Raw genomic sequence first — 23,359 nt, forward strand, 5'->3', positions numbered from 1 at the left:
GCTTCTCTCATGAGTCCGGTTAAGGCTTCCGCTGCAATGTTGAATAAGAGGGCTGCTAGTGGGTCGCCTTGTCTGAGTCCTTTTTGTGGGACAAATTCTGATGTGGGGCTGCCATTTACCAACACCGACACTGAGGCAGATTTGAGGCAACCTTCCATCCAATGAATCCATTTATCGCAGAACCCCATTCTCCTTAGAACATAAGAGAGGAAGTCCCACGAGACTGAGTCATAGGCCTGTTCGAAGTCAACTTTGAATATCAGGCATGGCTTTTTAACCCTCCTTGCTTCCTCCACTACTTCATTAGCAATGGCTGCACTATGTAGCAAATGTCTTCCAGCTATAAAAGCAAATTGTCTTTCATCAATAATTGTTGGCATGATTCTCTTTAATCTGTTGGCTAGCACCTTAGCCACTATCTTGTAGACACATCCTATGAGGCATTGGGGGTCAGGCATCTTAGGTGTCAAAGCAATAAATGAGGCATTGCCTCCCCTTGGGAAAGTACCGTGAGCATGAAATTCATCTAGAAAGCGCAAGATATCAGGTTTCAGGATCTGCCAAAACTGCTTGATGAACTTGAAATTAAGTCCATCCGGGCCTGAGCTCTTTTCACTACTGCATTCCCATACCGCTCTCCTTATTTCTTCCTCAGTGAAGGTACCCACCAGCATTTGGTTTGTTTGTTGCCCGATGTTGTTGAAGTTGATGCCATTTAGAGTTGGTCTAGTTTGCATTGATTCTTGATATCTTTGCTGAAAAAACCGGCGGACTTCCTCTTTCACTCTGCTTGGTTCCTCAACCCAGGAGCCATTGATGAACACTCCATTTACTGCATTAGTTCTGCGATTTGAATTGATCAGCAGGTGGAAGTAGCGGGAGTTACAGTCGCCTTCTTTGATCCATCTAGACCTAGCCTTTTGTCTCATTAGTGATTCATGTGACTGGGCTGCTGTCCACAGATCTTGCTGCAGTCTCTTCCTGTTCATACTTTCATGGGGAGTCAACTGTCTATCTGCTGTGTCATTTTCCAGCTTATTTAACTCAGCCTCTATATTTTGATCCTTCTTGAAGGTATCTCCAAACTGCTACTTGTTCCATAGCTTCATTCTTTCCTTAAGGCATTTGATTTTTTCTTTGAGTATATAGCCGCCCCAGCCCCTTTGTTGTGTCTGTGTCCAGCTTTCATTAACCATCTTCCCAAATGACTTATTTTTGAGCCAGCAATCAAGTACCCTAAATGGTTTGGGCCCCAAATCAACATTTTTAGATTTGAAGAGCACTGGACAATGATTTGAGAAATTTCTTTCTAGAATAAGCTGCGAACTGGCTGGTCATTTAGAGAGCCATTCTGAGGAAATAAAAGCTCTATCTAGTTTGCTTCTGGCTGTCCCATTTGGTCTGAACCAAGTGTATTTACTCCCTATGCATGGTGGCTCAACAACTTCAATATCCTCTAACCATTCATTGAATTCATTGATGGGTGTATCATCCATCCCTCTCTGTGATACTCCCACCCTTTTCGATACATTCCTAACACTATTAAAGTCTCCCAGCAGGCACCATAGGCTCCGTGGGTTCAGATCCTTGAGCTGTTTTAGAGATTCCCATAATATTCTCTTGTTTTGAGAATCACAAGAGGCATATATGTTGACTATAATCACCTTCTGTGCTTCTTTTCTCCATACCCCTTCCAATAGTATAAACCCCCTACCACTGACCCTTCTTTCCACATTAAAGTTGTCAGTGAACCCAAACTTCAACAAAGTGACTTTAAGTCTCTCAAACCAAGCTTTAGGAGCTTGTTTGAGTCCATAAATCGCTTTATTCAGTTTACATACAAGGGATTTATCAGAGGACTCAAACCCTGGAGGTTGAGTCATGTAAACTTCTTCCTCTAACAGCCCATTAAGAAAGGCATTATTTACATCCAACTGCTGCAGGGGCCACTTGTGAGTAATGGCAAGAGTTAAAATCACTCTAATAGTCACTGGTTTGATCACTGGAGAAAATGTCTCATGAAACATCTTTTGAGAAACTGACTCAATGATAGGTAAGGTGGTTGAAATGAACTCAGTAGGTGTAGAACTAGAAGTAGGAGAGGAAAAGAGGGTAGGATAAGGAAACTGATTTTCATTGAAAATAACATCTTTTGAAATGGAAATTCACTCAATCACAGGCTAAACACTAAACAAAGGTTGATGAGATGTCTGTCCTACAATATAAAGCCACACAATATTTGATTTCATAACCATCAAATAAGTTGCTTTTGTTGAGTGTTTGAAAGCTCATTTGGTGGCTAAAGGCTATCCCCAGACTTATTGCCTTGGTTACATTGACACTTTCTCTTTGGTGGCAAAAAATTGCTTATGTTCTTTTATTTCTAGCCGTGGATGTCATTTTTGTTGGCCTCCTTAACAACTTGACATCAAGAATAGCTTTCTTAATGGAGATTTATAGGAGGAAGTACACATGGAACAACCCGTTGCTTTTATTGCTCAGCGGGAGTCTGGCCTAAGTTTACATGCTTCGCAAATTTGTATATGGTCAAAAGCAATCTCCTTGCACTTGGTCTGGATGTTTTAGTATTGTATTACAAGCCTTTGGCATGACTAGAAGTGAAGCCAATTATTCCATTTCCTTTTTTTTTTTTGCTCAGCAAAAATAGATAATTATATTATATGCAAAGTACAAGAGGTACTGAAAATACAAACAGTAGTACTATACACAGATGGTATCAATACTATCCTAGAGATTAGTATTAGATACCATTTGAGCCCAAGGCCAAGATTACAGCTGTTGTGTATCTACTACAGAGAATCCTAGCCATTACCCTTCTTTCCTATTTACCCAAATACCTCCCCCAGATGAGATGACCATTGGTTGTAATGCATAGTGAAGTCCTTCTCCATAACTTTGAGCCATGACCATAATAGGAGAAGTGCGGCATCCATTACTTTGGTTGTGTCAAAAATCTGCGTGTCAAAAACTGCTTTGTTTCTATGTTGCCAAATGGTCCACGTGAGGGCTATCCACCAGCATTTCCATCTTGTATCCTTAATGCTACCGGCATTCCTGTTGGTGTGTTGCATAAAGTGTTCGATTGGGTTCTGTGGAAAAGCTGCCTTTTTTCCCACCCATCTCAATGATTCCCACCACAGGGGGAGTATGCTGCTGCATTGGAAGAAGAGATGTGATGCATCCTCCTCCATATTGTTGCATAAAGGACATTGTCATCACCAATAAATATGTGATGCATCTCAATGATTCCCACCACAGGGGGAGTATGCTGCTGCATTGGAAGAAGAGATGTGATGCATCCTCCTCCATATTGAATGCTCGAAGCAGAATTTGTTCAAGCCTTTTCAGATTAAGGATGTTGGCAAGCTTTTCTCTGGGTATAGAAGTTGCACAATGTGGATTTCCTTGAGGAAATATGCCTTGGATATTCTAGAGGAGGCTGGCATGACCAAGTGTAAGCATATCAATACACCCATGGCTCCCAGCATAAAGCTTTTACCAAGATAGAGGAAGCCATTACCAGATCCTAAATAATATTGAAGAATGATTGGGTAACTGAACTTTCTCCCAATAACTAGGTCAAATATTTCTTTTGATGTGACATTGTTGAGTCAATTCTTTCATCCTACATGTGACTCGTACTAGGATGCCACTGTTCAGGTCTTAGATACATAAAAGAGCTATAGGAAGATGGTTACTCTATGACTATGACGATGCTGATCCGGCGGCAGGTTCTCCTTTAGGCATTCTTCCTCAAGATACTGCTTTCATTTTGGAGTTAATCTGATATCTTGGGAAAGAAGAAGCTGACATCAAGCAATGGCAGTTGCAATGTGTGAACTCGTATAGCTAAAATAGTTTCTTAAGGAGTTAGGTGTTTGTAAATGGCAATTCATGAAGCTTGTGTGTGATAATCTAGCTTCCCTGCATAAAGCTTCAAATCCAAGGTTTCATGAAAGAATAAAACACCTGTAGGTTGATTTTCATTTTGTGAGGGAGAAGAGCCGTCCTAGAGAAATGATCACTTCTTTCATCTCACTGTTTCAGTGAGTAGCTGTTAACATTTTCACCAAGATTCTTTGAAGTCCTCGAGTTAATTACGTATGAAACAAGCTTGTTGCATGACTCCTATGCAACAATTTGGAGCAAGTAATATAATGTTTGTAGAATTTGAGTTTGGGCCTAACTCAACACTACTAAACTGGCTTGTAAGGTGAGGGATGTCCCCCACTTATATACTTTAATTTGGTTGTATCACTAGTCGATGTAGGATCTCCAACACACACCGCTCATGCTGAAGACTAACATCTTGAGCGTGAAGTTTGCAAGACTGGACATCTACGGATGGTCTGATAACAGACTAATAGCGGGTGGCATAATAGGCCCAACAACAATCGCTAGGATAACAAATGTTATTATAATTATTAGAATGTTGGAAAGTAAACATTAAGAATTGGTATATTTGGTTCATGTCCTTTGAGCAATAGTGCCATAGGAAATAGCTTAAATTCATTTTTTTTTGTCTTGTAAATGCTCTCTTGATGTATATAAATATCATATATGCTGACTGCTACTTTCTTAAGATAATTCAGAACCTTTCTTCTAAATTTGGGCCATTCTCTAAATTCAAGTTTTATTAATTTTTATAACTCTTCTGCTTACTTTTCTGCAAGTGTGGTTAGATTTCACTTTTTTTTTTTGGATTTTCATTTTTTTTATCAGGTTGGTGTTGATAACATGTGTATAATCGTAGATGCTGTGAAACGGCAACCCTCAGGTTTACCAGTAGAGGAACAAATAAGCAATGCAATGGGTGAAGTTGGACCTTCAATAACACTGGCCAGCTTATCAGAAATTCTAGCATTTGCTGTAGGATCATTTGTTTCTATGCCAGCATGTCGTGTTTTCTCCATGATTGCAGGTTACAGATTTTTCTCTTCTCACCCTGTACTTTGGACCAAAAGAAAACTGAATCGACATCATCTATACACATAAAAAGGAGGGTGAAATATACGACTCCTTTAAAAAGTGGTTTTAAGATTTCTTAACTCCTTAATTTTCTTTTTTATAGCTTTGGCGGTTCTACTGGACTTCCTTCTACAAATTACTGCTTTTGTAGCTTTGGTTACATTAGACTTTATGAGGGCCAAGGATAATAGGATTGACTGCTTTCCGTGCATGAAGTTGAATCCGCCCTCTGCGGAGCGAAATGAAGGTACATGTGAGTTATGGCATGTATACTTTGGTTTTCTGCTAAGCCTGCATCTTATAGTTTAGGCTTTTGGGTAGTAGGGTTTCAAATTGGTATAGCCTTTATGACCATGTTGTCAATAAGTTGATCATTTATGCTCCTATTCTTATGCATCTATGATGGGCCCTTTTGCTTTGTCTACGCTTCAAGCAATCAAGCCCAAAGCTCTTTTGCATGAGGGGTTTACTTGGACTTATAAATCATTCTTGTTACTCTATCTAATAAGCCTTAAGCTTTTAGGATTGAGTTGGTCTTTGACATGATATCAAAGGCTCCATGTAGTGGTTACAAATTTGATCCTTGTTGTCCTTTTTTGGCTTGGTGAGATTTAATTTCAGCACTACGCATGAATGTTATGTGATTTGTCAATGCTTCAACTTGAAAGGACTCTCACATAATGAAACATCAAACATGTTAAGGGTATAAATCACTCTTAAGTTTCCACCTTGTAGATTAAACTTTTACTTTTAAATTGATGCTCAATAATTCTTTATATCTAACATTTTCCATTGAAGCATAATCATGAATTATTTTCAGCTGCTGTTGGTACTTTTGTATTTTAAACTTTTTTTTCTCTCCTTGCTTATATATGGTTCTAATCATATCCTAATAAAGTGTAGGCGTTAGGCGGGAAAGAGATGGATTACTGACACGATATATGAAGGTAAAGTTATATTTACTTCATGAGTTGATTATTTGTAAACTAAAAAATAAATTTTATTGTATTACCCATGTTTTATGAATTCGATTTTGTTGTTTTCTAATTCTATTTGGTGGTCATAAGCAAAAATTCTCAAGATAATGCTATAGAACTTTTACTTTGTTAGAGTGGATTAGCTAGATAAATAAGGTGGAATTTGGATGGAATGGGCATTCAGTTAGTTAGAACATTTATAAGAAAAAGAGAAATCCTTTGTGAAAGAGAAATCCTAAATTATTTGCATATTTACAACATAGATAATATATAGTGTTAGAACTTAAATGTAATAATTTTATATTAGAAATAGATAAAACAACTTAATCATTAGTCTCATGAAACAAAATTATAAGTTATATCTGAGGTTATGAAACCTCTATTTTGGAAGATGGAATTGAAGAAATGAAACAACCAATTAGAGTGCATGCATTGAATGAGTGAGTGACAAATAGAGTAGTGGAATAATCCATAAGATAAGCTATCCTTCAATTCCTTTTCGTTTATTAATTTAAGCTAATATGCTCTTCGATTTCTTTCATGAGAATTGGTGAAAGAAAAGTAAGGAAGGATAAATAATGAATGTTGAATCGTGTGATTATTGCACCAATTCGTTAATGGATAGTAAGATTTGTATTCATTTGAGATTCATCTTATGATACAAATTGCTAGCTAGCTGAATCACATGATTCAAATCGTGAATTGTAATATTCCAATAATTATGATAGCTGCCCTATCAGGACTGGTTAGTTAGTTAGTTAGTTAGAGGGGATTAACATATAAATAAGGGAGAATAAGATTGGAAGGGGCATTCAAAGAATTTGAAGATTTGTAAGAAAGGAATTATCATTTGTGAAAGGGAAGCAGCCCTTGGACAAGAACTACTTTTCCTTGTTCTGTTCAGTTTCAATCAAGAAAAATCACTGTTTATTTCCATCTTGTGTTCCTATCACTTTTCTGATCAAAATTAACTCTACTATCATTGTATGAATTTAGGAGGTTCATGCACCATTTCTTGGACTATGTGGAGTTAAAATCTTGGTCATTGCCGTATTTGCTGCATTTACCTTAGCAAGCATTGTGAGTTTCGTGGGAAACGAGAAAATATTAATTTTCAGTAAGCCCTTTTCAGAAATGTCATTCTATTTTTGCTTTTATTGTTTCCTTTTATTTTGACAGGCATTATGCACAAGGATTGAACCTGGTCTTGAGCAACAGATTGCTCTTCCACGGGATTCCTACCTTCAGGTTTAAGTTTCTATTTGTTTTCCCATGTTCCATTTTGTACTATCCAGCCTCTTATATTCATTTTTTCTTTCAGGGTTATTTCAGTAACATATCCGAGTACCTTAGAGTTGGACCACCCTTATATTTTGTTGTAAAGGATTACAACTACAGGTTGATTAATTTTATTGTTCTTAGTGTACTTATATCTTTATTAATTGATGGGTCTTTTAAGAAGACAATTCAATGTTGTATTATTTACCTGAAATGATGCATTAGGCATGCCAGCTGCTGTTGAATAAAAAAGGAAATAGAATTAGTGGAAAGAAAATTATGTATATCATTATTTTCCTCCACAGTGCTAGCACATGAAAAATCTCATATAGATGTATCAATTAAGTGTATTATCTGAACTTTTGAACTGATTTCCTGTGAGTCTCTTGTGCAGTTTGGAATCCAAACACACAAACCAGCTATGCTCCATTAGCCACTGTGATTCAAATTCTCTTTTAAATGAGGTAATTCAATGGTCAAGTTCTTCAACAAGTGATTATTAGTGTTAACCTCCATTCATTAGTTCTAGTAAAAACTGAATATTTTATTGATTGCTTGAGAGAAAACTCACTTAAGAAAGATTGTGTAAATGATAATAAACACTGGAAACAAAGAACTCTAAGACTAAGAGAATAAGAGATTGACTGAGATTACATCAATAATATCTAACCTATCTAAGTAAAAATATCAAATACAGAAATAAAATAAATATAAACCCCCCAAGCCGTGTCATATATATGTAATTCTAGGACCTCTTGAAGACTTGGTAAAATGTCAGCCTGATTATCTTTGGAGCTCATAGAGGTAGTTTTGATAATGCTGAAAAGTATCTTCTCTATATAAAGTGGCAATCAACTTATGTTGTCTTCTCTTGAAAAAACTAGATTTAATAAGAGATATAGGGCAGATTATCACAAACAAGCTCCTAAGACCTAACTCTTAAAACTTGCAAGTCTTGAAGCAAGTGTTTTAGCCATAGAAAATCACATGTGGGGTGAGCCATGGTGCAATACTCTACAATCTAGCCACAACATTCTGTTTCTTACTCTTCCATGAGTTGATTCCTCTCATAAGAACACAATAGCCTGAAGTGGAATGGGACATTTGTCACTGACATCTTTTGCCCACTTGGCATCTAAGTATGGTATAATATTAGTGACCCCTAGCCATATAAACTGGGTCCTTTCCTGGTCACCCCTTAATGTACCTTAGTCCAAACAACTACATTCCAATGACATTGGCAAAGAGAGTTCAAGAACTGACTAATAAGGCTCCCCCTGATTAGGAAGAAGCTTAATATTTTTGGTCATATGGGTATCAAAAGGTTTACAATCTAGCATTCCTGTTTTCTTCATGTGTGATCTCTGTACCCAAATTGCAAGTGTTTTGCTTTATTTTCCTAAAAAATTAATGAAATTCCTCATGTAAGTCTTATCTACAAAAGGAAACATCTCTAAACTCAAACTAAGCTAATTTTTATGGGTTTTCAAAAAAAATATTCTTTTTGGTTTATTTTTCTTCAATTTTTCCTTTGAAATCATGCACATAAGTTCATAAAAAATGAATTTATCATGGTGCAAACTAGCTGTGCTCACACTGAAGGTAGTTTTGCTCATGAAGATGGTAAGACCCTTCCTTGCAACACTGGTAAATCTTTTGGGCTAAGAGACTATAGAGAAGTTGCTTTTCCTCAGACAAGTAAAAAAAAAAAAAAAAAGCAAAACAGATTTTCAATCACAGCCAAAAAAAATGAGAAGATGGTGCTTTCTAACAGCTGCAAAAGAGACAGTATTAGGACAAATGAAACATAACAGGGAGTGGGCAGTGTCCTGTTGTGTGGTGGGGGTGGCAAGAGGTGCACACACACCTGAAATGCATGGCTACTGGTTGCGTGCATAAGGGAACATGGCAGATCTGATGAGAGCTGAAACTTTGGGTACAGGGACATCAGTGACGTCCGCTTTGCTGAGGGGATCTTTGCTGGAGAAACCTGCTGGAAAAAAAAATTCCAGCAATGGCAGTGGTGGATGAAGGCTGCCTAAGATAGCTTCAAGAAGGAAGCTAGTCTTTTGATGCATCTAGAGTCTGATACCTACTTGATAAACCTAAAAGATTTGAAAAAGAATAAAAGTATAGAGTATACTTACTCTTATAGTGGCTGAAGTTTATTTATTATTCAGCTTATTACAAAGGATGATTACCACTCCTATATATAGACTACGTTACCAATTTTACTGATGACTAATCTCCGCCGGAGAACCTGACTGGTCACCTTTAGTGGGGTCCCCTCCCAACCACGTTTTTTCCATTCACAAGGATCGAATCCGAGACCTTGCTTAAGGGGGCCGAGCCCAGGACCACTCAGACCAACGACTTGTTGGTAGAGTCTAAGAATATGTACAGGCTAACTAATGAAAGAAATAAACCCTATGAATTACAACAATTATATTCTTCATTTATATTGTTGAATGGCTGACTTGTACATAACTACACTTGTAATATAATTTCTTTTTTTGTCTTGGCATATATTTGAATGGATTCTGTATATATTGTTCTGTAACGTTGCAGATATCTAGAGCATCATTAGTGCCAACATCAAGCTACATAGCCAAACCAGCTGCCTCATGGCTTGATGATTTTCTTGTATGGATATCACCTGAAGCTTTTAGTTGCTGTCGAAAATTCACAAATGACTCTTATTGTCCACCTGATGATCAGGTTCATGCTTCTTTAAATGTCCTTGGATAATATTTGCGTGCTGCGTGCTAAGTTTTCTTCTCTCCTACATGCTTTGAACTAATATTCATACACATTGTATATGTATATATGGTTTCTCTTTTCTCCTGCCTTGTTTTTGTATCTACATCAATTGTTTAAATGATAAATCTAATTAAATATTGCTCAATGTACCATCGTATATCTTTCATTTACAATAGTAAATGTCTGTCCTTGTTCAGCCGCCTTGCTGTTTACCAGATGAAGGGCCATGTGGGTTGGGTGGAGTGTGTAAAGACTGTACAACAGTAATATACTTCTCCCTCTAAACTTTTTTGTTTATTACATAGGATACTACTTTCCTAATAGATGTGACTGTAAATCAAAAGGATGAATTAGTAAAGCGACTGACACTTTTGGTTGATTCCTAGTGTTTCCGCCACTCGGATTTGGTTAATGATCGTCCATCTACGGCACAGTTCAGAGAGAAGCTTCCCTGGTTTCTTGATGCACTGCCATCAGCTGATTGTGCCAAGGGTGGTCATGGAGCTTACACCAACAGTGTAGATCTGAATGGTTTGAAAAATACTCACTCCCTCTTTATAAAAGGGCAAAACTTATATTTTGTTCCTTATGTATTTGCTGTAACATTCTCAAAATTGAAAATATAATATGTAGATTTTGCTTATAACTGGCTTTCAGGTTATGAGGGTGGTGTCATCCAAGCTTCTGAGTTCCGTACTTATCACACACCAGTTAATAGACAAGTATGCAGTGTGATAAGTGATGATCTTATTTTCATTGCTTTGGCATATTTTTTTTCATACATTTCTCTGTTTGTTCTAATGAAAATCTTGTTAGGGTGACTATGTTAATGCAATACGAGCTGCAAGGGACTTTTCGGCAAGAATTTCTTCATCTTTAAAGGTTTGGACGTCAATGGCATTATGCATTTTTACCTGATTTGTTTTGGCATTCTGGATCAAAAAAATGTTCGGAATATGGTCTACACATATTTTTTCTCCTTGTAATTATTTTTTTATTTGAACTGCATTTCTGAGCCTTTTCCTAGGATTGGCTCTACTATTACTGCTATTATTGTTATTGTTGTTGTTGTTTGTTATTGGTGTTATTATTGTTACTGTGTTATTTCTGTCTTTCACCAATCTAATATTTTATTTGGGAGTCCTTCTTTTCACTTGTCCTTTGAATCTCAATCTCTGTTGGTGTTAGCTCATCACTTTTTATCTGAATGTCTCTTTGTTGGTATTTAGTTTATAGCAAAATATTAGATGATATGATTATGGATCTACTTACCATTTTCTCATCCTTATGAAGCATTTTGTAATGACTAAAATCATACAATGTCTCATTAATGTTGATTCTTTTGTGGATCACCACTTCTTGTTGTGCAGATGGATATTTTTCCGTACTCAGTGTTTTATATCTTCTTTGAACAATACCTGGATATATGGAAGTTAGCCCTGATCAACATTTCCATAGCACTAGGTTGGTATTCCAAAACAGTTTAAATAGAACATATACACACAGTATGACATACTCGTTTGTCAACCTTGTTGTATAAGCTGTACTGTCTGTTATGATCCTTCAGTTTCCCTTCCTGTTTGCAGTTTATATGTTGAAATTTGAGCCTTTATTGAGAAGATTTATACTTGTGTCTTGGCTTCAAACTTTTAAATTCTATCTCTATGGTCTTTCATGGAGTACTCTGTTGTCTTATCAGCATCAAACCACTTTATGTCTTCCACTTGAAAGATATATAGGATCTTCTGTTGCTTTTTATGTATGAAAGATTTCAGTATCGGGATTTAGACTACATATTCATGGGTTGCACTTATTTTCCTCTCTCTTGATATTTCTGATTGGACCAAAATTGGAAAGTGAAAATCTAATTCATGTCTTCTCACTTTTATCCATGTTTTGTTTTCCATTTCTCGGGCATAGATTCTTCAACTACTACTTGTGTGAAAATGTATCATATCAAGTCTGTGTCTTTCTTTAGTCAAATTCATTTGTCATTAAATAACTTATGGTGATATAACAGGTGCTATTTTTGTTGTCTGTCTGATCATCACATCCAGGTATACTTGAGCCTTGTATATTTACAGTCAACTTGAAAATTTGTTCTCTCCAGTTCAAGATTAAGCATAATATTCTTTTTCTGTTTGCTATTAAATGCAGTGTGTGGAGTTCAGTAATCATATTACTTGTTCTGATCATGATAATTTTGGATCTCATGGTAACATTTATCTTACAGTTGCAAATTCGTTTCATCTTTCATTTGCTTTCCCTTTTGGTATCCTATTTATTACCTTAGTTACAGAATGAAACAAATGACCTTTGTGACTCCTGCAGGGCGTAATGGCAATTTTGGGTATTCAACTGAATGCGGTGTCTGTTGTAAACCTTATTATGTCAATAGGAATTGCTGTGGAGTTCTGTGTGCATATAGTACATGCTTTTACGGTTAGTCTGATCCTCTGTTCTATAAATTGACGGGTCTTCCCATAGGGTATGGTGGTCTTTTTGAGGAAACAGTGATATTTGTCAATGTGTCACTTTATAATTCCTATAACCTGTGAAATTCAACCTGCTTTGTCACCAGGGGAATATTGACACACTGATTTATTCAGGGAGGCCTTTTTATGCAATTGAACCACCTGTCTTTTGGTGACTATGCAGTATGCACATTTTCTGATGATCTTGTATACATTTGTTCACAGGTAAGCTTGGGGGATAGGAGCCAACGAGCAAAGACAGCATTGTGTACCATGGGGGCTTCCGTATTCAGGTTGACTATATGTATTATGACATTTGGAAAGATCATGGATTGTAATATTTGTAGCTTTACCCCACCCCCCACCCTACCCCACTTATATGCATTATTTTTTGCCATATCACCGGTCAGTGGATCTTTAACACCCCCGACATGCTGAGGACTGGGACATCTTTAACATGAAGTTCATAGGACTGGACATCTATGGGTGGTCCAATAACAGCCAGATAAACCCAACAACAATCACTAGGATAGGTGGTCATACCACCTTAAAGTTTAGGTTTGCACTATAGGCTTTGATACCATGTTAGAATTGGGTTTGATATGTGGATAATATGGTAAGTGGCCCAATAATGGAATAAGGATAGACTCTTTTACCATCTTAGAATTTTGAGTCTGGGCCTAATTCTATCTCACAAAACCGGGTTGTAAGGTGAGGGTTAGTGGATTACCCCTTACTTATATACACTATTTTGGCCATATCACTAGAGTGATAAAATTTGAGGACTTCCGATTGACAATGCCTACCCACATGATGTTCTAGGTGAGGACCTTGTTTGTGTTCCTGGGTGGTATATACTATAAACCCAGTTGGAGGCCACTTACTCGGTGGTATGATAGTTAGTATTTTGGAAACAAGTTTATAGGTTGATAGGGCAACTAAGGTGGATGTTGCCAGTGTTTTGTTAGGGAGGCACTAGTTTCCTAAGTTTTTGGATGAGATCACGTAATTTTCGTGTATATCTAAATAAGTATTTTTACATGTATCGTATCTTATATATATATTTTAAAATAATTGAACCACGGTAACCACCCTATTGGATGCGTATCGTATTTGTGCATCAACATGTAACATATGCATAAGCTTGAGGGAGAATATTAAAGATATGAAGGTTGTTGTTAGTAGTGGGCCTAGGCTAGGGTTTGGGCTTGTACTGGTAGTTCTAAAACTCGGTCTTTTTAATGGTATAAATAGGTGCATTTGTATTTGTGCGTGACATCTTATTATCAATCTCAAAATACATTGTTTGCCATGATTTGTTCTTACCTCTTTTCCTCGTCTTAACCCTAAAGGTTCAGCAAAGATGAAATGTTATGCGCATGATAGGACTTGTGAAAAGTTTATCTTATAGTAGTTATTTAGTAGTGTAGCTTTGATATAACGCTTTATCTGTTGTAAGATAATTGATGCAGGTATACCGTTTATAACTAATTACAAAAATGATTTGAATCGTGGTTGAATTATTAGTGTTTGCTTGCACTATTATTTTGTTGACACTTTCTTTTTGTATTATTTATCTGTTTGGTAGTGGAATCACACTTACAAAATTAGTCGGAGTCCTCGTCCTTTGCTTCTCAACATCACAAATTTTTGTGGTATGTGACATATCACCCTTGGCTCGAAACTTGATTGTCTGCTCAAGAAATGTTAAAGTACCTTTTGGGTCTTTGCAGGTGTATTACTTCCAAATGTATCTGGCCTTGGTTCTCATTGGCTTCTTACACGGTCTTGTGTTTCTACCTGTAAGTTTGTGGTGTTTGGTGTTGCTCTATAAAGTATAAATAACTAGTTTTTCATTAATGTCAGGAAATAGGTTTTGCTCCGTTTCCATTTTGCGAGTTTTAATTGTTGGTCACAATTTCACAATTTGTTCAACAAGCCTTACACGTTTGACATTGTCATTAATCCATACAATCGCCACTGGGATTAGTTCTGCCGGTAGGAATGAAAACACTTTACCTATACGGCTTATGTTCAATTCCTACTGCCAGCAATCCTCTTTGGTGGGCAATCTGTTATAACTTAGCACCAGTGTAAGCCCTTGCTGAGGCGTGTGGTATGTTTTGACCTTATATAGGACAGCCTACCTTCCCCCTATATGTAACATCCATAATTTTGGACTCCTCTGCGGCTCTCACACTACGGTACTTCACGGGTGATACTTTAATCAACATCCTTATTGATCAGAATCCTCCGTAAATAGCTTTGTTCGAGACCTCGAAAATCAGCTCTGTTTACATATAAGATCAATGACTGATCCAACAAACCAACATAAGACTTTTCAACGTGTTTTGTCTTCACTTACATGTTTTTCAGACAATTTTCCGGAAGGTTACTTATCTCATTATTATTTCAAGCCAAACACGTTTAATTATAAAATTCTTAAGTAATGGATTATCGAAAAATAGAAATTTCTTGTTAGTATAAGATAATACCAATTAATTTCTTTAAGTCATTCTTAATTGTATAATCTTATACCTACACAACCTTCTAGTGTAATTCGTCATGGTGTTACACTATATCTTTTTATTCCCAAAAATATAGGTGCACAATAACTAATTAGGAAACATCTCACATTCCTGCCCTTTATTTTTCAGGTGGTTTTGAGCTTGTTTGGTCCTCCATTAAGATATACAGTCATTAAGGAGCAGCTAGAAGACATGCCTTCTGCTTCATCAGAACAGCCTCTAATTAGATGAAAGTTAGATTTTAACTACGTGATTACATACTTAATGAACAAGAAAAATTGTTTTGATTATAGAGGATTAATAGTATCTTTTCTTTTGACTTTTAGATCGAGAAAGTTCATTGCTTATGTATCTGAACATGGTCACGGAGAAACTCAGTCGATTTTTGTAATTTCTGATGTTTGGTAGGTTTGATCATCAGTTATGTTGGTGTGTATATAATTCCGATAACATTTGCTTATATTTGAAGCAAATATACGTTTATAAATATTTATATACTTTTGTTTCTTTTTAATTATTATTTATTGGCTATGGTTATCATTCTTAAACAACATGAGGTACCACTAAGAGAATCATCTGATTTAAAATGTAACTATCACATTATCACTTGGTGGGATTATAAATAATGAACAATTTTTTTTTGGGAGATTAAGACTTGTCAAACTTTTTTTAGGAATTATATGTAAGTTTACTGTAACTTATGTTTGGATAATTTTATTTTAAAACTATTTTTTGTTAAAATGAAACTTATTTAAATTAATATTAATCAAAAGCACTTTCAAATATATGATTATTCAAATGGGTATAGATTTTATGATGTGATGTTAATATTATTTATTTTATTATTTTAAGTATATTTGAATTGATAATATATTATTATTATTGCTACATCTTATAAAAAAATGGTGTTAATATTATAAATTCAAAAAAAAAAATTTAAAAAAATCAAAATATGTACATAAAAACATTTAATATCAATGCATTTAATCACATAAAAACTTAATAATAATATAAATGTAATTTAATATAAATGTAATTTAATCACGTCAAGGGGTTTAGCTTTGGTTGACCAATTCTAGAACTAATCACGTGACCAAATTTGTTATGGCGTTGTTAAATTGTCTTTAGTATTGTTATCACTACACGTTGAACGAAAAAGCAACTATATGTGGATGCTTTGAGGAGAACGGTTATTTTGATGAGATCTAGATACAATTCAAGTGTAGTTCAAATTTGCTAAATAAATATGTATGTCGTTCCATGAAGGCCGAACGTTTGTTTGAGTGGCCAAACGGTAAAACAAGCATACCCAGTAGCTTTGATTGATATGATAAACTTAATTGAAAAATAAATTAAATCATACACTGATGTGAAAGGTACTGGCACTAAAATAACTTAATTGAAAAATAAAACTAAATGTTTAATATAATAAATTAAATCATATTTATTGGTGTTTTTTAAAAAAAATATTTGGAGCAAATTAATTTAATGTCCATCTAAAATTTTTAAAATTTGATTTTAGTTCCTAAAAAAATTTTGCCCCTCGAAATACAAAACATTATTTTAACATCAATGCTATACACATGATAGTTTTGATTGATATGACATTCATGTGACCATTTTTTTATTTCTATTTTTTTAAAATGTTTTTTTTTCTTCTAAAACTTTGAAATTTAGTTTTAGTCTCTATAAAATTTAAAGTTTCATTTTAATCTTCATAGAAGTCAAAATTTTGATTTTAATCCTCATAAAATATTATATATTAATTTTTTAACATAACCTATTTAGTAATATTAAACAAAAATAACATAATATTAATAATTTAATAATATTATTGGTAGGATGAACATGAGAAGTCACAAAGTATATACTCATCTTTGTTATTAGCCTACCTAAAATTGTGTTAGGATCATTTATGCGTGAACCCAAATCCAATAACATGATCAAGACCAAATAATATATGTGGGATAAGAATAGGTCAACTTGATTTATTAACGTAATATATTAATATTAAAATTATGTATAATTAAATCGTGGATTAAAAGAATTATAAAGTTTAAGTAAAATCTATTTGAAATTATAAATTTTTTATTATTGATTAAAATTTGTACTCTTTAACATATTCTTTGTTATTGATTAAAATTTATTAAAAAATTATGAAATTATACATTAAGTGGTACTCATAAAATCTTGTGATTTTCAATAAACTCAACCAATAATAAAGGGTGTATTCGATGGAGCGTGATAAGAGAATATATTGCTAGCATCTCTTAATCAAATATGTCATAACGTTGAAGTTTAACGACACACTAGCAATGATTCTATGGCAATCATGTAAAAATTAAATTGAATTCCCTTAAAAAAATTTAAGTTTGTTAAATCATTATTCTTTAAGAAATCGAGCCGCAAGCAGTTTCAAGAGCTGACTTAAGTCCCTTCCAGCCCCACATATATACCATTTCCTTTGTATTAGGAGAGAGAAACAATCTAAATGCAGCTTTTTGGTTATATATAGTTGGATGGAGCAACTGATATGGAGCTTGGTGAATAAAGTGTAGATAAGGCAATGTTAGCATTTTAAGAAGAAGTAATAGATATAAATAAAATGAGTCTAAAAAGTAAAAGCAAAGCAGAAATGAATGCAAATGTGATGGTAGAGTACTAAAGAGAGACGGCGAGGCTGGAAGAAGGGGTAGCCGCGGCAAAAGTATATGTATTTGGTAGATTATTAAGAGGAGAAGCTTGAAATAGGGCGAGTCTAATTGTGCGGCTCTGAGATGTTGTATGCAAGTCTTTACACTCCTCAAGATCACCATCGCAGGCTAAAACAACCCACTCCCCGTCATCATCCAAATACTTTAGAACCAAGTAGCCGTTGCTCACATCGTTTAGGTTGAAGCGCCTTGCGATTTCCAGCTGCAATTCTGTGAACCCCCAATGTGGTTGCAAGCTAAAACGGATTTTTTCATCCGCAAAAGTAGCCTTCACTCTCAAGGGTTGTTGAGGGCTTTGTGCTGCTGCTGCTGCTGCTGTAGGAGAGGATGAGTTGTTGTTGTTGTTGGACTTGGATGATTGAGAACTCAACTCCGGAAAACTGTTGTAGAAGGAGCCGATCTGTATGGCACCCTCGGCACCCTGCACTGAATCGATTACAAGTTGAAGTTTCTTCAAAGAGTGGCCCACCTTCTTGATTTTCCTTGAAGGCCACCTCGTTATGCCGTGCTGTCTGCATATCCTTTTCAGAGTCGTGGGACACACTGCATGCATGCATTCATTCATTCATTAAACAAGAGCTGGAGTAGAGAGAGACAAAGAATGCAATTATTAATGGATCATATCTCACCGCCAATGCTCTTTGCCGCATCTTTTAGGCTTCCTGCAAAGTACTGTCTTAGAACTGGCAAGCTGATAGTCTTCTCGGCCTTGGTTCGTCTCTTCTCGCCTGGTTTTCTGCCACGCTTCCCACCAAATGTGTGAGTGTGAGATTCTTCCCCAAACACGACCTGGTCATGTGCCTGATAAGTACTGGTGGCAGTACTGTCCCAGTTGCAGTAGTGGGTTGTGGTGACTTTGAACTCCTCTTTGGGTTCTTCTTCCAAGGACAAGCACACGCCTTTAATGTGTTGGGACTGGGCCTCCATCATGTGTGCAATCCAGGAGGCCTGGGAAGGGGATTCAGTAGGCAAGAATTCAAAATCAAGATGGTGATCATGGATGAGAGAAAGATGGAAGGTGGAGCGGCAAGCTTGGTGAAGGAGAAGGGATAAAGAGTTGAGGAAGTGGTTGTGGTCAGGGCAGTCTAGGGGAAGGAAGAACTCCAAGACAAAATGAAAAGAGGAAGAGAAAGTAGTAAGAGGAATAGCGACAGCAGCATGCAAGTCAAAGATGGAGGCGTGGTGGGAGAGAGGATATTCGGCGTTGGAGAAGGCGGTTATGTCGGTGGCGAAACAGGGCTTGGCTGTTGCCAAGGCAGTCCCAACAACTCCTTGTCCGCGGAAAAGGTGATGCTGAGAGCAGGCCTCCTGGAAGCCCAACAGCTGGGGGTTCTCTTCTCCGACAAAGCACGCTCTCTCCACAGTCGACACATAGCTCTCATCCCTTGAATGCCCGCAGTACTTGGCTTGCTTCTGTTGGACGCATGGAGCCCATGCCAGTGCCAAAGGCACCTTCTGCGCCTTGCACACACACCTCACCACCTCCATCATCTCACTCACTACCTCATCCTCCATTACTATCTCTAGTACACCCAGGCATGTGCCACTCCCTCTTTCCAACACAGGAACCCCCACGCATCCCTCTTGGCTTCTAAACAACCTAAGCTTTACGTTCCTGTTCCTTTCAAAAGCAATCGTATCCGACTCATCAGTCCCAAGCTCCTGGCCTGCGCTCCTCCTCAGGGGAACCCATATCTGAATGTTGTTGTTTGTGTATTCTCTCAAGTATCCCATCGCAGCCTCTAGTCTTTCTTTGACGGATGCATGATTAGCCTTTGGTCCAATCCACCATGTCTTCCCCATGGGCATTTCCTCGCTTCTCCCACTCGTTTCCACCCAGCATCCCTGTACCAGCAACTCTTCAATCAACTCTTCTTCGCACTCCGACAGGCTCCCAAACCCACCATACTCCATGCTTCCTCGATCCTATCCTATCATTTTACATTACATAAAACAATCAATTATATAAGTTTAATCACCCAGAGAGAGGTGGAGCCATCAAGTGCTAACTCACCTTAAACTTAATATTGCTTGATGAGAAAATATGATTACCTCTACTCAACTCGATCGACTTGCGACCGATCCACAGTCCTCTTATATAATGACCAGAAAAGGAAAGCAAAAACCAGAGAGTGCCTCCTCAGTCTCACATCTCTCACCTTGGCCTGTATTTATTTATATATACATATTTTTCCCTTGCTTATCACTGCTGTAAATTATATAATTATATCCTTCATGTACTATACACTATATTCTCTATGCTTCCTGTATTACAAACAACACCCCAGCAAATTAAAATAAAATAAAATAAAGTCGTTCTCATGATGAAAGCAACATATAGAGATGAATTCAAGTTACTGGGTAATTATGTTTCTTTGAGATGATTTTTTTAAAAGAAAAAAGTATTTTTTTACTTACAAAGTAATAAAAATTAAATATAATTCTTCATGTTTTCAAGGAAAAATTAGTTTATTATTTTTTATAGAAAAATATATTACGTAATTTATTCTTATATTATAAATTTAAGTCTTCACTTGAATAAAGGTTTTTTAAGATTCATCATTTTCGCTAAATCACATAACTTCTCCTGTATTACTATTTTTTTATTCCTTTCAAAAGTTATTACTTATATTCATTTTTAAATTTTAAATAAAATCGAAATAAATCTTAAAAAAATTGGACACTATATTAAATTAATAGATATAGAAATTATGTGTTTTATTTGAATAATTATTTTCATAATTTTCTTTTTAATATTTTTTTTGTCTCATTAATTATGTATTTCTATCTAATTGGACTATTCCATCAAGTTGATTAATCATATCAAGCGTCTATGCCTTTTAAACTCAAAACTTAAGGAATTATAGAGTGTCTATAGTTAGATATACACATACTAGGATACAAGGTAAGGGTTGAATCCTTTCATATGGCTCAATCCTTAAAGAGTTAAAGATGACCGAGATCAAGACAAATTAACAATCATTATGCCATGAATGCAAAGAACTTAGGACCAATTTTGATATTCTAAAACATTTTTATCACGTGAGTAAGGTGTGATACACATCACTCCTTTTATATATGTTAGTAGAAAACGATGACAAAATCATTAGAAAACACATGACATAAATAAGTGTGATATTCTCAAGTTAAGCAGAATAGATTTATAAGGTTTCTTTGATTCTTTTTAATTTGAAAATTTTTTAAAGTGTGTTTTCTAACATGAACACTAATAAAATAAAATATCTGTTATAGTAATGAAAATATATTATTATAGTTTATTGTAATTTTTTGTCTAAATTGATCATAAATATTTTTTATTGGAGACAATTATGTTTGAACCATATAGGATCACGTACTATGAACGATAAGATTCTTTCTTTAAGTATTGAATATAATTATATGTCTAATATTCGAATTTAAGATCTCTAATTAAGTTAAAACAACTATACATCAATTAACTAGTGTGCTTGGTGGTGGTAGTTTGTTATATTTAAGATACATAATTTTATCACATATTGAATATATAATAATGACATTTTTATTATCAATTTAAATGCTTTTATTTTAAAATTTACTTAAATTTAAATATCCGTAAATACATGGAAAAGTACTTGGTTATTATGTAAAGAAAACTCAAACCAACATACCTTACTCGTTACAAAAAAAAAAAAAAATGATTGATAGGAGTGTTGGGGGTGCTAGGGTTGTGTGTCTGCCCATTAATCAATTTAAGTAAGCTAAAGTCGCAGCTCTTTGTATGTATAATATTGATGCATGACCGGCTGTATAATAGTGGGAGATGATTCCGATGACCAAAACAAAAAGAATATAGAGAGGATGCTCTGTGCGCCACATGCCAACCAGAGATGATAAGTGGATCGCCCAAACAAATTGATGTTATGTTTCTACTATCTACCTTCAAGTGGATCGCAACAATACCTAAGCTTCATTCGTCGATTCGGAATTCTTTGATTTTTTTTTTAATTCTAACGTCCAAGTTGAGGCCGCGAAAATTGAAAAAGATTCTTCTCTGTTTCATTGGTGAATTAATTGACGTAATGCATCTCCAAGAACCTAGATGATAAGTGATAACCACTGCCACTGTAGTTAAACCTTGGCCATTGTTTAATTTCCTGCCTGGCTAGCTACATCAACATGGATGCTTGGGACTTTTTTTTAAAAAACAAAAAAAAAAACGTAAACTTAGAGAGACATTTTTAATCACAAATGAGGAAAGAAAGAAAAACAAATCTAGCATTTGGAATATTGAGATTGTCTCCACCTACGAGCTTAGTGCTTTTTGCTCTAGCTTGAACTGCTGACGTTGTAAATAAATTTTACATATATAAATAATAAATAAAAACGAAGGATTTATAATTCTGACATCTGTCGTGAAATGGGTCATCGTACGAACAAGACCAGCTGGACAATAGAGTTTAAATTACCTTTCACCAACGGGATAACTTCTTAGCTCGCAGTAATTCTTAATCGCATGCTTTCAATGTTATTGCGAAAGCTACGTTTTATCGTTCAAAAAATAATAATCAGTACGTTTTTGATAGAAAATATGTACAGTATTTAAATATAATTCATAATTAATATTAATTTAAATATAGTTTAAGTAAATTTAATTATTTTAAAATTAATTATATCAAAAATAATTTTTATATACCCTTAATACAAATCTTGTCAAACATATTCTCGTCATCCTTACAAATTAGAACTCGGTTATTCTTTATTCTGCATAACCATATTTGCCTCCGATAAGGATTGAATGTCACTTTTAGTTTACAAATCACCATACAAAAATAGAGTAAATTATGCATATTTTTCGAGATTTAAAGAAATTATATATATATATATATATATATATATATATATATATATATATATATATATATATATATATATATATTAAACATATACACATTTTTTTATGAGATTTAAAGAAATTATATATATTTTTTCTCGTCCTCCTCCTAAATGTCGTATAAGCATTTGACACTAACAAGATATGTATTGACAATTTTGATAAAAGAAACTAAAATATATTTTTTATCCTCATAAATATAGAAATGTTCGAAATTTGTAACTACAAGTTTTTTTGTCTATTTTCATTCACACAAAATTTAAATTTGTTACTTTTTCGCTTAAATCTAAGTTTAGATACATTCGAACTTGTGTATGTTGTTGTACAAAATGTTAGATTTTTAATTTTTTTACATCCAAATCTGTGTATATGTTGTTGTAAAAAGTGTTAAGTTTTTCAAATTTTTTACGCTAATTATACATATAAGTGATGTAAAAAAGTTTTAAAAATATGACATTTTTTACAACAATATATCTATAGGTTCAAACGTATTCGAACCTAGCTCCATAAAAAAATAACAAATTTAAATTTTGTGAGTACAAAAAATAGATAAATTTTTTGCAGTGTCGAATTTTGAACATTTCCATATTTATGAAGACGAAAAATATATTTTAGTATTTTTTAATCAAAATTGTTAATGTAGGTGAATTGTTACGATCAAATATTTAGAAGACATTTAGGAGTTTGTGGATGTTTCAAAAACAAAAAGGATACATATGTAATTTCTTTAAACATAAAAAGAAAGATGCATAATTTACTCAAAATTATA

At 34.9% G+C, this 23,359-nt stretch overlaps 2 protein-coding genes across 5 annotated transcripts in view; one reads left to right on the top strand and one right to left on the bottom strand.

The window, feature by feature from the left end:
- Positions 1-15,520, top strand: part of LOC100795551 (NPC intracellular cholesterol transporter 1) — a 39,877-nt gene extending 24,357 nt beyond the window's left edge. For 2 of the 3 annotated variants that reach the window (XM_006595575.4, XM_041009140.1), the window contains exons 20-39: positions 4,744-4,942; positions 5,093-5,236; positions 5,893-5,936; positions 6,963-7,046; positions 7,146-7,214; positions 7,288-7,364; positions 7,639-7,708; positions 9,813-9,962; positions 10,202-10,267; positions 10,391-10,535; positions 10,662-10,726; positions 10,821-10,886; positions 11,375-11,468; positions 12,025-12,061; positions 12,162-12,219; positions 12,336-12,446; positions 12,704-12,771; positions 14,067-14,133; positions 14,212-14,280; positions 15,136-15,520. In XM_006595575.4, the coding sequence (XP_006595638.1) occupies positions 4,744-4,942; positions 5,093-5,236; positions 5,893-5,936; positions 6,963-7,046; positions 7,146-7,214; positions 7,288-7,364; positions 7,639-7,708; positions 9,813-9,962; positions 10,202-10,267; positions 10,391-10,535; positions 10,662-10,726; positions 10,821-10,886; positions 11,375-11,468; positions 12,025-12,061; positions 12,162-12,219; positions 12,336-12,446; positions 12,704-12,771; positions 14,067-14,133; positions 14,212-14,280; positions 15,136-15,237 (1,785 nt within the window). In that variant the 3' untranslated portion in view covers positions 15,238-15,520. Of the gene's footprint in view, positions 1-4,743; positions 4,943-5,092; positions 5,243-5,892; positions 5,937-6,962; positions 7,047-7,145; positions 7,215-7,287; positions 7,365-7,638; positions 7,709-9,812; positions 9,963-10,201; positions 10,268-10,390; positions 10,536-10,661; positions 10,727-10,820; positions 10,887-11,374; positions 11,469-12,024; positions 12,062-12,161; positions 12,220-12,335; positions 12,447-12,703; positions 12,772-14,066; positions 14,134-14,211; positions 14,281-15,135 lie in introns of all 3 variants that reach the window. The other variant, XM_006595574.4, reaches the window with a different exon arrangement.
- A 2,077-nt stretch (positions 15,521-17,597) lies between these two features.
- On the bottom strand, positions 17,598-19,914 carry LOC100796074 (protein NODULE INCEPTION 2b). Of its 2 annotated transcripts, none has more exons than XM_041009142.1 (3): positions 19,773-19,914; positions 18,350-19,651; positions 17,598-18,263 (listed from the first exon to the last, which is right to left on the bottom strand). In XM_041009142.1, the coding sequence occupies exons 2-3, from the start codon at positions 19,632-19,634 to the stop codon at positions 17,668-17,670; spliced, it is 1,881 nt and encodes a 626-aa protein (XP_040865076.1). In that variant the 5' UTR covers positions 19,635-19,651; positions 19,773-19,914; the 3' UTR covers positions 17,598-17,667. The 2 variants fall into 2 exon arrangements, with proteins under 2 accessions (XP_040865076.1, XP_040865075.1); XM_041009141.1 differs by having other exon boundaries at positions 19,735-19,879.
- Between the last annotated feature and the right edge of the window lie 3,445 nt (positions 19,915-23,359).

Source organism: Glycine max, chromosome 14 (genome assembly GCF_000004515.6).
Source record: "Glycine max cultivar Williams 82 chromosome 14, Glycine_max_v4.0, whole genome shotgun sequence".
In the NCBI taxonomy this organism is placed as follows: Eukaryota; Viridiplantae; Streptophyta; class Magnoliopsida; order Fabales; family Fabaceae; genus Glycine; species Glycine max.

What these genes read in the sequence shown, in the direction of transcription:
- LOC100796074 (XM_041009142.1), bottom strand. Translation starts at nt 19,634, where the DNA reads ATGGAGTATGGTGGGTTTGGGAGCCTGTCGGAGTGCGAAGAAGAGTTG. An exon ending in TGCGGCAAAGAGCATTGGCG is followed by an intron (nt 18,264 to 18,349) that starts GTGAGATATGAT and finishes GCATGCATGCAG; the next exon opens with TGTGTCCCACGACTCTGAAA.